General features: G+C 37.1%; 1 protein-coding gene across 1 annotated transcript in view; it reads left to right on the top strand.

Annotated features, from left to right (window-relative positions):
- Window positions 1–12,955, top strand: part of LOC130565918 (leucine-rich repeat-containing protein 52) — a 50,133-nt gene extending 37,178 nt beyond the window's left edge. Inside the window, exon 2 of the mRNA XM_057353069.1 lies at window positions 1,879–12,955. Coding sequence (XP_057209052.1) covers window positions 1,879–2,201 — 323 coding nt within the window. The 3' untranslated portion in view covers window positions 2,202–12,955. The remainder of the gene's footprint in view (window positions 1–1,878) is intronic.
- The last annotated feature ends 4,812 nt before the right edge of the window (window positions 12,956–17,767 follow it).

Raw genomic sequence — 17,767 nt, 5'->3', positions numbered from 1 at the left:
TGTCTGTAAACCTGGGGTCAAACATGCTTTTTTTCTTGCTACTCAAACAAACGTGAATGAAAATGTGTATAATTAATATTGTATAGTTGGAGCTTCAGTGCCCCGTCTTTTAGCATTAAGTTTCATGTAACCGTTTTGTTTTCTTCTTTTTTTATTGAAACATGTTTTAATTATTTTTTGCAAGAAAGAATAACATGCGCTCTAAACATGATGGGTTGAGTTAGATGAGTAAGATGTGTAAGTTAACAAATCCATCCTTATATTTTTCTTAATCGCTGTCTTGTTGCCTAAAACATAGCATCCTTTTGAAACATGTCAGCAACTAGCAACGTTTTGCTTGGCTTGAAAACTTTTACACAGTGTAACACAGTGTTACAACTAAGCCTTTAAGTGTACAACGATAATAAAATGAAAACAATGTAGTCAATTAATTAAATTGATAAATGCAGTTATATTATCAAAGGAAATATTTTAAAATTGTGATTACTTTGTCATAATCATGCATTCTATTTTCACTTATTTATCCATATCCATCCATAATAGAAGAAAGGTTTGATATGTGGGTATCTGTTTAATACACACAGATGCGTAAACGATAGACAATATATGCGCACTGTGCAGAGCAATAATGAAATAACAAAACAATTAATATAGAATATTGAAATTTGTGTTCAAATAGAATTAGTAAGAAGTAAGCATGGAGCATGTAACATTTGCACTTTTGTCACATTTGATGTAATTGTATGAGAACAGAAGGTTCTAGAGTCACGTGTACCGTATGTTGCTTGTGTTACAATATAATTAAACAAACTCAATTATTTTTGAACGACTGAGCCAAAACCAAAATGGGTTGTGCTCTGCTCACCCCAATGTTCTCTTCTGTCTTTTGATAATGACCGAATGACTGAACACAGAGCTTTGAAGTACATTTGGCTATGGTTTTCAAGACACTCATAAAATCTCTGCTGAATACAGAACACTTTCCAGACCCAGAGGTGATGTATAACTGTCCCTGTATACTTACACTCACTCTTGTCCTTCTTCCAGAATATGTTGCACTACAACTGTCACTGTTTGAGAAGACAGATAGTCCTGCCCCATACTCGCATTGCAATGGTTTTGATAGTACCGCAGAGTCATATTAGTAATACTTGTGTGGAAACAACCTATTACATCACATGCTTGCTTATAGCAGGCTAGATTGATAAGAAAAGTCTAATTTCTCTAGTGCATTTAGCTTCGGTGGCATTAGGAGCAAAAGGAAAAGACAAGGAAGGATGTGGTGTTTGTTATGAGAAACTACTGCTGGTGGATTTAGAAAAGATCACAGATGAACTTCAGCTTTGGCCAGTCTCAGACTGTGTGTCAGTGTGTGTGTGGATCTCTCTGTCAGGCTGATATGTTAAGCTGACAGGCTGATGCTCTGTTGGGCTTTAGACTGTAAGATGGGGATGATGTTTACTGACCTCTTTCCTCCTCAGGGTCACTGCTGGAGTCCCAGTGTGTGTGTGTTGGTTAATTTGCCAGGATCATATTTACCATAGACGGATATTGTATAAAGTGCAATAAAAGAAATTGTGTTATTGTAGCACAAATACATAATGTGACTTGCAACGCTGCAGTGTCATGCCAAATCTGTAAATACTGTTGTTATTTATCTCAGATCTAGTTTTAACAAGCCTGCAGACACATAAGATGTTATTAATCATGGTTCACAAAAGATCCTTATGATACACCTACTGTGCTCTTACAAAAGAAAAGAAACCTTTATCTAGTACATGGTGTTGCTGTGCTTGTACTTGCAAAGCATCTACCTGTAGTTACACTCTAACCCCCCCCCCTTTTTCATTTTCTTTACTTTGCTTTTGTGTTGTCTAGATGAGGGGCAGACAGTGTGCCAGGGACCTCCGGACATGCTGGGCCAACGACTTGCTGAGGTGGGAATGCAGCTGCGATCAGAATGCCACCAGGGCCTGGGTTACTGGGACTATCTGTTCTTCATCGCCATCGGTTTCGTCATTTTCAGCGCTGGAACGGTGTCAGCGTGGGTAATGGGCGTGCTCATGGTTCTTTACGAGCGGTACAACAAGAGGAAGAGTGAGGAGCTAGACAGTGAAGATGAGGAGACGGCCACCAGAGGCGGAGGAAGTGGAGGTAACCATGGCAACGGGGACCTTAGCAAACCAGGCATGCAGGTGTGATCTGAGGACAGAGGAACCCTGGGAAACCATAACATTACATACCAAGAACAGAGATTGAGCTGCGGACACAGACGCAAAGTGCACTTTTTTAGAATGTGTCAACATATTAGTTTTAGATTAAGACAAGTGGGAGTTAAAGAGAAGAGATGCAAGAAAGAAGAAAAGACAGACAGGGAAAGGTTGCATATTAGTAATGCTTATACACACAACAACGCTCTCCTTAGTGTTAGTAATGTAATAAGAGCAGGGTGATAATATTGTGTTACACACCTGAGAGAGAAACAGGCAAGGAAGCTAAAAGAATTTGTTTTCAAAAAGGTTCGAAAGAGGTCAAAATAACTATTTGAGGACTAATCCAGTAAACTATCTCAGTTTTTATTCAGCTTGGAATATAAATGGACAATATGACAATATACAGGACATTCTCTCAAGACTCGTGCAGTGTATAATGAGAGAACAAAGATGGAAAACTCTTTTAAACTGTCTGCACAACTCCCCAGAAGTGCTGAAATGCTCTATGATGGATTGAGAACATTATATTGCAGGACTCAACAATAAAGATTTTCTTTCTGGCAGGTCAGGACATTATTTTTACAGGTCCTGCCAACATCACTGGCCCCACAACTAATGTTATAAACAAGACCTTTATTAACATTTTATATATTTTTATTACATTATACATTTGGCAGATGCTTTTATTGAATTTAAAGTTCATTTATGTGTGTTCCCTGGGATTCAAACCCACAACCTTGATAATTTAGAATTGACCACATGAAGCTCATTTAAAGTAAAACTATTAGTAAACAAATACAATACGTTGTTACGACGTTTTAACAATTGATCATATGACACATGAGATATTTAATTTAGCAGGATTCACAGGAATGTTCCGAATATGTAAAATTGTTGCAAAAATGCATCAGTAGTGACAACTGTGACTCTCGAAACGCTCAGGCCATCGGCCCTCTTTATTGTTGAGCCCTGTAATGGATGTTATATTATTGATCTAAGCCTGTATGCACTGCACCGAAAAAGCCTTACACACTAGATGTAACCCGTCCAGCAATAACACACCTCCAGGTGATACTGAGAGCAATAGGGATGCGTGTGAATGTGTAAGTGTGTGTGGCTCGCTGCAGCAAAACCACTACATGTGGGGAAGATTAAAGTATGTCAGCATTCTTTAATTTTGGCAAGGCTTTAATTTTTTTAATCAAATGTGATTCCTCCTGCGGTTACAACACGTCACTCAAGGGCAGAGCTAAAGTCACCCCTCTCTCTTCCCACTGCACCATCAACACTCTCTTCTCCTGTATTTCATCCCACAGAAAAGAATAGAGAAGTCACATCCCCTCCTTTGTTCTCTGCTCTTTAGCAGAGTGGGAAAGCTAGTTGTTGGGGCGTAGTGTGATTTAAGAGTTGCTAAATCCATCTGTAATGGGTTGAAGAGCTTAAGCGATGATGCTGGTGGAATGGGCTGCTCTTGAAAATATCTACGCTGCTGCTATAACTTTGATCAATATTTTTTCCAGTCCTCCTTTTTATAACTATAGCAGCATTAAGGGAATTGCAAAGGGAAGGGATTGTTTCCCAATCGTTTGCCAAATACTCTGTCTTCCATTGGTCAACAACGTTTTTCCCAAAAATATTTACGTTGGTTAGGCCGATGTTGCTTTGTCAGACTTTTCCGTTTTATGCCACTAGTGGTGCAAAAATGAAATGCTATATTTTTAAAAGTAACAGCTACTATCACACTTGCTCTCACATATTAACCCAGCATAGGTTAATTAATAACCCAACATTGGTTTTGTTTATAATTTACCCAAGTATAGGTTGAAAACATCTTTTTATGTGTAGAAGAATAGTGGCAAGCAGTCATCTGATAGCTTTGTTTATTTTACCGTTTCCACTGTTAGTATCCAAATCACTAAAGGAATTATGCAAATCAGGTACTGGCATAGAAATGGGCAAATCTAATTTCGATGGCACCATTTTACAGGTCAGTTATTGAGTTCTGTAGAGCAGAGGTTCTTAAAGTGGGGTTCACAGTCCATAACTAGGGGTCCACAAAATAATTTGCTATTAATTATAAAAATAATTTATTAATTTATTAGAACATTTAAATTTCCTAAACACAGGGTTCGTACGGTCATGAAAAACCTGGAAAAGTTATGAAATTTTAAAATCGAACTTTCCAGGTCTGAAAAAGTGTTGGAAAACGAATAAACCCAAAAAGTTTTGGAAAAATCATGGAAATTGTCCAAAGAATACCTGTAAAAAATAAAATATGTTTAATTGCTAATTTTAACTAATTGGTAAATCAGGCGATATTGCGAACAGGCAAAGCAGAGGGAGTGCTCGCTGCGAGAGGGCCCTTGCTGCAGCCAGCAACGTAGCGTAAACGTAAATGTCTCTGATAAATTGTGGATGTAAATTTAGAAAATGCCAGGAAAATGCCGATTTAATAATGCGTGGCTTCATTCAGATAAGTATAATGTATGGCTTGAAAGAGATCATGATCCAGGACGTGCAAAATGTCGACTCTGCAAAAAATTGTTTGACATTTCGAACATGGGAGAGGCAGCGTTAAGTAGCCAAGCTAAAGGCGCAAAGCACCAGTCTGCTGTTGCGCACGAAGAAACTTTGAACCCCATCACTGGGTTTTTAAATCCGAGGAACGCGTGACACCCACAGCCAGCTGCGGTGCTACACTTAAGTCCTCCATCAAACAAGGGACCATTTCGGATGCTGTGTCAAGAAAAGAAGCCCTAACTGCAAAGGTATTGTGGGCACTAAAGGTGGCTAATTCTCACTACTCTTACAAGTCGAGTGAAGATATAAGACAAGTTTTTCCTGGTATGTTTCCCGACAGCAAGATAGCTGCAAGATTTGCATGCGAAGAAAGTAAATGTTCGTATATTTGCACGTTTGGACTGGCTCCTTATTTTAAAAAACTAACTTTGTCAAACATATCGAAGCAAAGAGCGTATGTGATGTTATTCGAGGAAAGCCGGAATCATTACTTACAGACGAAACAGTTAGACATGCACGTCAGGCTGTGGCACGGAAGTGAGGTGAAGACTAAATACATTGGCTCAGAGTTTATGGGTCATGAATTTTGCCTCGAAAGTAATGGAGAAGTCATGGAAATGTATTGGTAAAAATGTGTACGAACCCTGTAAACAAACCTTTTTGAAAGAAATTGTTTTGAAAGCACATAAGTTATATTAAAATGATTCAAGATGAAATGTGCTTTTATTTATCACTATGAAACGTGTCTGAAGTATTTAGTTTGAAAAAGCAATACACATACTTCAATAAGAGTGCAAATTCTGGAAAACATACGAGTCATAACTGTTATAATATTGAGGGGGTCCTTGAAAAATTGTCTCACGTTTAAGGGGTCCCTGGCCTCACAAATTTTCAGAACCGCTATAGAGGATATGATCTGGCTGTATATCTGTGATTGTACTGTACTGTGATCCTGGCACCTGAATCAGATCTTAAAAACGCTTTAAAAAAGCAAGTTTAGTTAACCAAACACACTGTATGCTCATCAAAACTGCCGCAATGGTTACTCAAAAGGGTACAAATTCATACAAACATCTTCCTATCTTCTGCTGGCAATATATAGTGTTTTTGTCAGTAATATGCTGACATAAGATACACAGAAATATTAATTACTTACAGCACAGCTCTATATTAGCACATTAGCACCTGGTTAAACTGGTTTGTGGGTGGTTAGTTATAAGGGTGAAACTTTCACACAAAAGTAGTGAAGCTTAACTCACTGTGTTTGTGAAAATCTTCAGCTTCACGTTCCTCCTGTCATTCTCTCCCTTTCTCTCTCTCTCTATATCTCTCTCTATTGGTTCCCTCTACCACACCTGCATGATAGTTGCTGAGTTGTTTCAGATTACAGTTCATAGTGGGGTGTCGCCATGTCAACAGTGTTTAGTGTTCCAAAGTGTTAACCCCATCCTGAGACAGACAGTGTCACGTTAGGGAGTAAAGGATTATGTAAATCATTCCAGGAAATGTCTGGAATAACTTCCTCAAACAAAAAGAAAAAGAAACCTTAGCTAAAAATGGTGCTGTAGAAACATGGAGGTCAAATGGATCACGCTGATGTCAGCTTCTCAGTAATATAATTCCCTGTCCACACATGCAGCGATTTATCTGGAGGTCACCATGCTGCTGTACTGTGGGTTGCTAGTAGGTGTGCCTACTAATGGATGCCCTATTGGATGTTATTGGTGACCATTTTGCCATGATTTAAACTGGCCATTGTTTTAATAAATCAGATCAAAATTTGAAGGTATTGCTGGAAAATGCATTTATATACATTCTGACTATGAACAAAACTAAGAAAAAACAACATTACCATTGCTTTAATCTAAGTTGTTTTAATCTAAGATGTCTAGGCCAAATTCTATCAACCTAAGTCATATCGCTTTACACACCTACACTGCATTGGCAAAAGTCACTCATGTCATTGAAAATGGCCAACATTACATCAAAATTAAATACGTTTCAGGTTCACTGTATTTTTAAAAGCCCCTTAAGAATGGACAGAAATGGTCAATATTATTGCAGCACTCTGCAGTGTTTGTTGGTTTACCTACTCTGAACTCTGAAAGTTATCATGACTGTTGTCATCGCCTTTAGAAAACTAAATAAAATGGTGAGGTGGCAGATTGGTGTTTTATTCCTCTATGAATATTAATGCGTAATATAACAGGAGATAAGGGATGGGCCCTGGTGCTATCCGATGTCTCGTGTATGCGTAAGATCAGAACTTTATCTGAGTTTCCAGGTACGAACAGTGCCACAACACTGCAGTGTGTTCAGCTCTAAAACCGCAAGCATCATCAGCAATGCAGCAGGGGTTGCCTGTGTCAGGAAGATCTGTAGATACTCACACACACACATACACTCAAGAGAACACTAATGAACCAGTAGAACTTTCAGTGTTCACCCTGCTAGGTCTCTGTGAATGCACAAAACTTCTTTCTCTAGCATTGCAAGTGTATGAATAAAAATTGGCTGACGTTTATTAAGTATGCACCAACAACTTTTTTAGATGGATGCAACCAATAGTGATCTAGAAGACATCTCAAGATTCTTTCAAAATGTGCTAAGAGAGAATGTGCTGATTTGTATACTTTCTCATCAAATTCTTCCAAGGTCAAAATATGCGAAATTGAATCATCTAACCTGATATATTTTTACTTTTACGAGGCTATGATTCTATTTCAATTTGTACAATGTAAAAATTATTAGAAAATAATGAAGAAAGAAGCTCTAAACCTATTATCACTGGAGCAAAGGCAGATCTTTCTAAATTGTACTACAAATACACATTTCTACGAATAAGCTACTTTGTAAAATAGTTATAAACTGACATCACGTATGACATCCCAAAAACATGGTTGCCCCCAGGAGACAGTTAAAACATTCACTTTAAAGGTCCAGTGTATGAAATGCAGCGGCATCTAGTGGTGAGGTTATGAATTGCAACCAGTGGCTCACTCCACCTCTTCCCCATCCCTTTCGAAGTACTACGGAGGCTGCACAGGACTAAGATGTCATCAAGTTTTCGCTTCTTTGACGAAGGAACCCAGTGTAAGGCTGTCTTAAATATAAATGATCTGCCTACCTGGACAGCATTTTGGGATTAGGGCTGTCACGATTATTAAATAATCGTCTCATCGCGATTGTTTGACCTCATCGCGATGGTTTCAGATCATCGCAATTATCGCACATCTCTATAGAAGACACTAGGGGGAGCTGAAGTGCATCTGCATATTGCATATTTTATTATATATATTGTAACTAAAGCATGGTAATACTTGTAAAATGTACCACCACAACACAATCACTTTAAAAAAAACTAAAGCATATATCATAAAAATAACCTGCAGTACAATTTAATATTATTTCAGTGTGAAAACCAGTCTACCAAAATCTCATTAACATAGAAGTAAACTTTTTTTCTAGTCTTGCAAGTGAGAAAAAAACAGACTAGAAGCTTTTCTATGACTGATAGCATTTTAATGGCTTCAATTCACTCCTGATCAATTTACTTCATTTACAAGTATTTGGTGGTTGTATTATTATTGACAGGTAAAAGCCTAAACCTTCAGTATGATGACCCAATTTTTTCCGATGTATTTCCAAGAAAAAAGCATAGTCTTGTTGTAACAAAGCTCAATGTAGGGAAGGAAGGAAGCGGGAACCGGCGAACATTTCACAAACTTTAATACAAAATAAACAAACAATAATTCAGCAAATAAAAGGCCGGCAGCCACCTCACGGTCGACTGCCGGCCACACGAACATAAACAAACTTAACTTCCGGGCCCGGTCCTCTCTCTCGATGGTCCGGTCGCTCGTCCTCTTATGCTCCCGAGCTCCCCCGTGAGGCATGCGGGGACCGGCGGTCGCACAGCTGACACTCGTTGCCACTTACGCCGCCGGCCCCGCCTTACTCGCCCCACGGCTCTCGCCCCGCCTTCCTCGCTACACTTGTATTCAGAACAATATGGTCGTTTCAAAGCTGAATAAAAAATGTATGAGAATTAAAAGTCAAAGCTCTAAAACAGACAATTAATCGTCATAATCGCAATGATTTATTAGACAATTAATAGTCAGCCAAATTTCATAATCGTGACAGCCCTCATCATAGATACGTTTAAGGCTTGCAGCCAAGGTTTGAAAGAACAGGTTTTTTGCTTGCATTTGCTTGATGTGCCAAAACACTATGAAGACTTCCTAGAATTTTATGCAAATATGAATTTTTAAGAGTGTTTGGTTCGTCTTGAATGCAGAGTCTAGTCAATAATATTAATGCTTTTTTAAACTTTGATTATCTGCAGGCAGTGTTGCAGGACGTGTTGCTGCAATAGAAGACTGAAGTTGTGCTCTGTGAGACTGTAGATTTGTGAATCGATTTGCCGTCTGCAGCAGTGTTTGTCACGCTCTGTCCATCATACATGAAGCTCTTCCTAACTGACTGTAGCCACCTTACTGTACTTCTCTTCTCTTCTCTTCTCTTCTCTTCTCTTCTCTTCTCTTCTCTTCTCTTCTCTTCTCTTCTCTTCTCTTCTCTGCTCTGCTCTGCTCTGCTCTGCTCTGCTCTGCTCTGCTCTGCTCTGCTCTGCTCTGCTCTTCCCTTCCCTTCCCTTCCCTTCCCTTCCCTTCTGCAGCTCTGTTATACCTCATTTCCCGCCGTTCTTATCTCTGCAGTGCTGCTTTTGTGAGGGTGATGGATAAGGCTGCTGTAAGCTGTCTTCCTGTATTTTAGAAGAGGACTAAATCAGGCCGGATGACATGTTCCCTCTGGGGACCGAAGCTTAGAAACTTCCCTTGCCTTGACTGAGTTGACAAATCAAGAATTTACCTCATTTATTCCCTTGTACACAGTACTTCAAAATGCACAATTTAGGTTTCATTAGACTTGTGTGTTAACTCTGCATGGTGTTCGTTGGGCCAGTTGAAAAATCACAAATTTGCTTCCCGACCTTTTAAATCCAACAGCTACTGTAACAAAGTTTGAAATGTATAGGAGCAAACCAACCTCTATAATATACGGTAGGGTTTAATATAATTTGGAAGCATTCAAAGTTGCAATTTGTAACTTTTTTCTCTTGATTGTTTAAGGTGTAAAATTGTAGATTAAAATGCCATTGAACCACATATTTGTACAAAGAGCTTTAGTAAATATTATACATTGTGAAATCCATTACATTTTTCAATTCAACCTTCCTCAAATTCTTATAATATAATTGAAAGAAAATTGTTTAGAATTTAAATGAGAGTGCATTAGATGAGAATTAAATTCACATTAATAACGTCTTCTAAAAGAAGTCACATTATTCTTCTTTCTCAGAATCATAACTTTTTAGTTCATACGTTATGGGTGAGAAATATCAATCACAGTCCAGAGAAAACCCATGAGAGCTGCTTTCAACTGCTATCAATGCAGACTCTATTAATGCTAAGATGACCTTGTACAGTACGTCATCATACAGTATGACATGACATTGTTTACCATTCACCATGTTTAACATTCTCTAACCTGCAATGATATTCCACACATACGGTCACTTATCATTTTTCTGAGGTGTTTGACAGATCACAGGAACATTTTGTCAGTTAATCCGACATGCCAAACGCTTGCTCAGTGTGTGTTAGAAAGGTCTTCTACTCTAATAACCCCTCTTGAGCTCTTGGCACCCTGTAGAACAGAAGAAGCATTGACTGCAGTGTGAGCTTAGAGCAGGAAGCTTGACACGCATGCGCACACACACACTCACACATCACAGAGCTGGATCACTCTTTCATCGTCTCTGATGGAATGAAAACTTTTATTTATTATTTACCTTTTTCTTTGCCTTGTTCTGTCTTTGTAATTGTTACGCACTCAGAATCATTGTTGGGTTTTTAAGCTACAGACATTATTTAAGGTAGTTCAACTACAGTCAAGTAATTGGCTTTAGTACAAGCTACTAATAAAAAGAAGTGACAGTTGCTATTTAACGTGATATTTTTATAACATTTAATTTGATTTAAAGCAAATATATAATTTAAGAATATTTAAAAGAGCATTTTAAGTATATACAGATTATATTTTTGCAGTCTGACACAAATCTGTATTTATCTGAGAGACAAATGGCTGGGATCTCAATTAGGGTGAGAGCTTTAAATAGCATTAAAACAATGAAATGTACTTCAAGGATTATACAACATTTTTTTTGTTTGTGCAAATTATCAAAATAAATCATGGTATACAAAATATACATTATACATACAAAGTTATGTGAATTATTTTGTAAACAAACCACATGAACCATCTGCCTAAAGTGAAAGAGTTACTGTTTTACTCAAAAAGAGAAAGTAGACTAGATCAAGAACAGGCAAGTTTCTGTTTGCAAATTAATTTGCAGTTATTTTCTAAGCAGCAGAACATAAAATTTTAATCTCAATTTAATAACAGTCATATGTAAACTGCTTGTTCTTTAAGTGCAGTTGTGTATGTGTGCGTTGACAGTTGCGCATTCAGTAGGGATTTTATATGAATCTCTCAGACAGCTGCATGCTCGTTGTGTAAGGGGTGACACACAGAATCACACCTATTTGCAGACCCTATTCCACTGGTCCCATACATCAGACATACACACAGTCTGTCTGTCACATTCATACACAAAAATACACATTCAACCTTTCTGGGATTGTATCGTAAATGGGTGAGAATGAGTGCGAATGGATGTAAAGGACTAAATTGTGTATTTTTAGCAGTGATCAGAGACTAAGTCCAATGTGGCTCGAGAGCAAGGTGGATAATGGCTGATATAATTCTAATGTATATGATTTAATTTAATAACACACAATTAAATTAAATCATATACAATTAAAAAAAAAAAACCTACTTGCTCCCCGGGCGCTGCAGTGATAGCTGCCCACTGCTCCGGGTGTATGTGTGTTCACCACTTGCTGTGCGTGTGTTCACTACTCTCTGGATGGGTTAAAAGCAGAGGTCACATTTCGGGTATGGGTCACCATATCTGACTAATAGGTCACTTTCACTTTCAATTGCTGAAACAAAAAAAAAACATCAGAGAATTTACTCTCTGAAAAAAGCAGACCCTCTTAGTTGAGAAAGTGGATGCTGTTATTGGTTATTATTAGTATAATATCAAAACAGCCGAATATCTATTGGCTTCATAGTCTGGATGATATACAGTATATATCAGCTGTCACTATTTTGTCTCAGTCTGTCACTATTTTAAGAATAGTTGCATGAACAAAAGTTGTTACCACTTGAAATGCCTAAATTGAAAGCAGTTTGCATGAGTTATAATAACTGTCTGGTGGTAACGCACCTTAACATGGGGATGTCCAAGAAGCACAAGATGTTTATTCTTTTTAGGTAACATCATGCAGTGCAGCATTAAAAACACCCACATACAGTGACATAGTCCCATTCCAAACTAGCATGAGCACAGGTTATTCTGGCTTTGGGCATTGGTTTCTCATACCTGGATTCCTCTCTGTACTAGATAATGTTAACATGTTTCACACTTTTATGTTTAGGAAACCAAGTCGAGAAACTTCACAATTGTATGAACATTTAGGGCTTTTCCAGCAAGAAGTCTATTTAATAAAACTTAGTAACTTATATTAAGTAACATATATATATCTTTTACTAAAAAGAACTCTAGAATATGTTTATGGATTTTGTTGTTGATTTGTTTTGCTGTTTTATTTTCTTACTGTGAAACTTCACCTGTATTAGCAAACAAGGAGGACGCAGGCAGACAAGATTAATCATTTTCTTTGGGGCTGCCCCCTTTGATTTTGTGCAGTGTCACATAGAATAAAAAAGTGAGCTGTGTGTGTGTGCGCGTGTGTGTTTGTGGCTGGACGCGTGTATATGTGTGTGGTTTATATGTCCATGCACTACAGCCTGTCAATTTTGCATTTATGTTAACATTAAAGGTGATTTGAGTGACTTCTCTTTGCTTAACTGTTTTTTAAGGTCTCTCCCTTTTCCCTCGCTTCACACAGACACACAAGCACACACATACACGCATGCACACATTTGTTTTCGGCCAACACAGCATTTTTGTATTTTGGTCTAACTGCATTAAGGCAGAGATTAAAAAATAAATATACACCTACATGCTCACTCGTGAATATACTTTTAAAAGCGGACATTTTTTACTTTGTAGCATTTTTCACTTCTAAAGTTGCTTAATGTATAAAGTCCACTTATCACAGCCTTTCACATTAATAACAAAATACATAATTTTTTTCTCCTACCTTAAAACTGTTATCCAATTTATTTTGGTATCCTAACCATTTGTGATTGTGGTTTTTTATATTTATTTAGCAATGACATTTTCTGCTCTTCTCATCCCTTTTACAATAGGAACCTTTGGGAAGCACAGTGTTAAAAGACATCTACATAATATAGTGGGAACATTCCATCAAAAGAGCAAAGCAAATTGTGTTTCCAGTGATTCTCTCTAACCATAATGATTGCAGATGAACTATGACCCTGGATTGTAAATACTTTTCTCTTTGGTTGCCATTTAAGCATGGTGCGCAGAGGTAGAGGCCAGTGTTTGGGAGTTTTATATGTAGGCCTACCAATGCTGATCTCTGCTCTGAGTCTAGCGACAGATAAATGGATCAGAGCACAGTGACAGTCAAAAGATCCCCTGCAGGAAGAAGACGTTTTAACTTACTCATGAGCAGTTCAAAGCTCAAACCACTTGGTTATTTTCAGACAAATATTAATAAAAGGTTGCAGCACAAACAATCAGTAAGGTTCGTGAACTGGATTGGATTCTTTTCCACATTATGTGCCTAAATTCTGCAGTCACTTTCTGAATCAAAAAGACACATAAAAACTACCTAACATTTAATGAAATGTACATGAAAATGTACAATTTTTTAAAATAAAAAAAACATTTTTTTAAATACAAATAAAAAATAAGTATCATGCAGGTATCAAGTTTATGTGACTTTTACAAAGGTCATGTGTTATGTTTTTAAGCCATGGTTGATGTGCAAGGAGAAGAACAAAAAGAGCTTTATTAATAACATAAATTAAAATGAAGGGTTACTTAAAACAGCCGCTCACTTCTCTTCAGTGAAGTCTTATGGCCCTCTATCTACAGCTTCAATGTGTGTCTGCAGTGTCTTTATGTGGTTAGTTTGATCATTTTCATTAGCAGTTTCATGACTTTTATTAAGGCAGAAGGGTATGTGAAATCTTTGTAATATGCAATAGTGACTTCAACAATTCACTATTACATGGAAGATCATATGATCCAACAAACGGGTTCAATGTGGATGAAATGTACATGACTCACTGAACATTTGTACTTCTGTAGCCTATACAGTATTTTAAGTTTATATGGTCTTACAACAAACCAAAATATCATGAGGGTGAGAAAGAACTTTTTATTTTTCAATTTATTTGTAAAATTATTTGAAAGGTTAAGTTTCAAAATGTCTCACTATTTGGTATCTCACAAGCATGCACTCTTATATGTTGTAAGAATGTAACATATTTGTCCTAAAAAAGCACACCAAATGAACCACATAGAACAAAAAATATCAGACCACAATTTTGGCAGTGTTGTCTTGGCAACGCAAAACTCACTTAGGTACTTTCTGAGTTAAAGAAAGTATCTTTCCAGATCATCTGCAATGTTTGTGTGACAATGGGTTCTTAAAAGGACAGTTCACCCAAAAATAAAAGTTCTGTCATCTTTTACTCAGTTGTTTCTAATCTGTATACATTTTTTGATGTTTCTTTGATGATCACAGAGAAAGATATTTGGAAGAATGCTTGTAACCAAACAGTTTTTGGCCTCCATTGACTAAATGTAAATGTACACAGTATTGCCCTTGTTATTACTTCCTCTCTCTTTTTCTTTCTTTGTCAGTCTTTGTCATCCTCTTTACTCTCTTTTAGAAATGCCTAACCCACACACACAAGCACAGGGGTATTCCAGGCTTTGTGTTGACTGCCTGTCCACTGGAAACACAATCGCAGATGACAGTTATGTGTGTCATAAGGACAACGGCACAGCAGGGCAGAAAAGGCAAGCACACAAATCCTGCCTGCACATCAATACACACACAAACAGAGATGTCTTCAATCCCAAATTCATTCATGCACACACACAAAGACATTTAATTGGGAAAACTAAAATGCTTTGGATCTATTCACACCCACACACACATTCAGTCAAACAGAGGGCACAACCAGTAAATCCTTAGAATGTCAAGCTGAACTGAGAGAGGTTATTAATATGAGACACTGGGTTGGCATAATGCCCCAAATGTGATTTAAACGGTTATAAAACTCAGTTTATTGGGATAGAGGAAAATGCCAAATAAAGCAGGAGACAACAAACATTTATTCATTTGGTAAATCTTTTATCCAAAAGAAAATTCTAAGTATGCATTTAAAAAAAACTCCACTGTAATGGCTACATTCCCCCCAAAGCAGGCAACAGACACCACGGTCTGACCTCGCCTCCTGTCATCTCCTTGCTCTTTTAATAGCAGGCCATGTTCATTAATAGAGAAGGTTCCTCCCAGGAGAATAAAGCTCATTACAGAACTGCAGATCCTCTGGGTCCTGTCAGGATCTTTGTTTGAGATCTCTCTCCAGCAGGTCGGCACCTCTTCCTGATTTGGATGGCTTTAGCGAGAATTCCCTGCCTCAATCTCTGTCCTTTCCAAGCTTAACTACTCCACTGAGATCGAACAGTAGCATCCCTCACTTAATGAGGTTTGCTAACGCATGATAACAGTTTGCCATGTCACACCTCTACAAGTACAGATGCAACTTGTCTTCAAAGTTTATAAACGCACAACTGAGGATTTCATAAGCTGATATTTGAGTTAGATTCCAGTGTACTATATTACAGTTCATCACAGCATAGTTGTATGTTAACACACAAACAGGTTAACTGTACACCTTGAATGCACTGCATGTTGCAGAGAAGCACTTGCTGAGTGAATGCATTTAATCTTGCAGTACAGCTGCATTGATGCATTTCACTCACGTCTGTCATTCAGCACCCATGATTCTTTTCTGGTGTCAAATCATTAACTGTGTAATTGAAGCAAGGTCACTGTTGACAGATGCATATCTTGAACAAACAGTCACAGCATTAGCCGCTATGTAGTTATAATTGTCTGTGTGTTGTTCTGTTCTTTGTGTGTGCTTGTGTGTTTTATACACAGCACGGTGAGGGATTTATCTCATTATCACAGAACAATTATATTCTAAATATAAACACACACACACACACATGCACACACACTGACCCTCAGGCCTAAAAATTAAGTTAGCAGATAACCTAGATTGAGTTTGCAGGGGGTTATAGGGGTTTGTTTAGGAAGTTAAACTGAATGCCTAAAATCTAAATAAAAACATGATTTTCCACTTTTGCATATCTAGTCTTACTCTGTCATTCTGTATAGACCACTTCAGAAAACGTAAACAACACTGGTCCAGAAGATTAAGAAGATCCAGAAGTAGTGTTAATAAACTGTTTCAGTTTATTAACACTACACAAACATTTAAACAAAATACAACCAACATAAATGTATAATCAAATAAAAAATGAATATCTTCAAGATTTAATTCTAAATGTAAGATATATATAAAAAACGAAATCAGAAGTGCTTCTGGACCAATCTTACAAAGTGGTCTATAATCTATTTTATATTATATAAAGAGTTATATATTACATCTAATTTTTAGGCTTGTGTTGAAAAGGGGTTTGGGCTTAACAGATATATTTGGCCATTTTACCAACAAAAACAGATGACAAAATTTTCAACACATTAGAAAAAAACATAAAAAATGTATACAAAAACAAGTCTGAATACTGAATATAGAAACACATGAAATGTATGTTATTTTATTGTTTAATTTTACACATAACATTGTTATGCAAATAATATGATTTGTAAAACAATATGTAATAAATTAGTAAAAATGAATAATTAAAAGCCAAGGAAAGGTATTTTTACTAATGGTTGCAGACTTCATACACATGTGATGTGTTATACAGTGTGTCACATGTGCAGTGTGATAAATCACCACCAGCAACCTTTTATTAGATTGGATTAGTCCATTTACTTTCACGGGTTCGGATTTAAAACAACTGGATTCGGCTGGTGCAGAGAAGAAAACATCCTGGTATGTTTTTATATCACATCGTGGAATGAAAGAAGTCTCACTGCACTGAATGTGCTGCAGTGCATGTGTGTTCTATTTTGCTGCATTGTGTCAAAGTGGGTGTGCAGTAGAACTTTTTAATGCACTCTTCTCTATTGCTGGAAGCGCTGATTCAGCAAAAACCTCTCTCTTTCGCTCTCTCCTGCTCTATTTCATCCCTGCATATTCTGCTTGCTAAATATTAAGAAAAAGTATATAATTTAAAAAAATATTTCTCCTTAATGAAAGAGGAGTCACAAACTTGTAAAAGCCTACTGTGAGCTGCTAGACAGCAGTTATTGGATTCAATACATTAGTTTACTGCATAATGTGGGACCTAAGGGGAAGTGTTTCAATTTTCTTTCTTACTTTGTTTTATACTATAAAACCAGGATTCAGAGTTTTGTAGCTTTAATGCCACATGTGTTATCTAGCACTTTATGACTATTAGCTGTTATGTGACCAAACCCTAATGTATTTAGGAAAAACAAAACCAACCAAACTTGTTTTAATAGGACATACACTCTTAAAAAAAGGTGCTTCAATGGGTTCTTCGATGCCATAGAAGAACATTTTGATTCAATAAAGAACCTTTAACATCTGAAGAAACTTTCTGTTTCACAAAAGGTTCTTTGTGGCGAAAAAAGGTTCTTCGGATTTAAAAAAGTAAGAAAGAAATGTTTTTTCTAAAGAACCTTTGACTGAATGGTTCTTTGTGGAACCAAAAATGGTTCTTATATGGCATTGCTGTGAAGAACCTTTTAAGCACCTTTAGTTTTAAGAGTATATGTCAACACTGGAAATAAAGTTCT

Source organism: Triplophysa rosa, linkage group LG15, assembly GCF_024868665.1.
Source record: "Triplophysa rosa linkage group LG15, Trosa_1v2, whole genome shotgun sequence".
NCBI classification, from domain to species: Eukaryota; Metazoa; Chordata; class Actinopteri; order Cypriniformes; family Nemacheilidae; genus Triplophysa; species Triplophysa rosa.
Note: the sequence above shows the minus strand (reverse complement) of the source record. Positions and strands in the feature narration are given on the sequence as shown.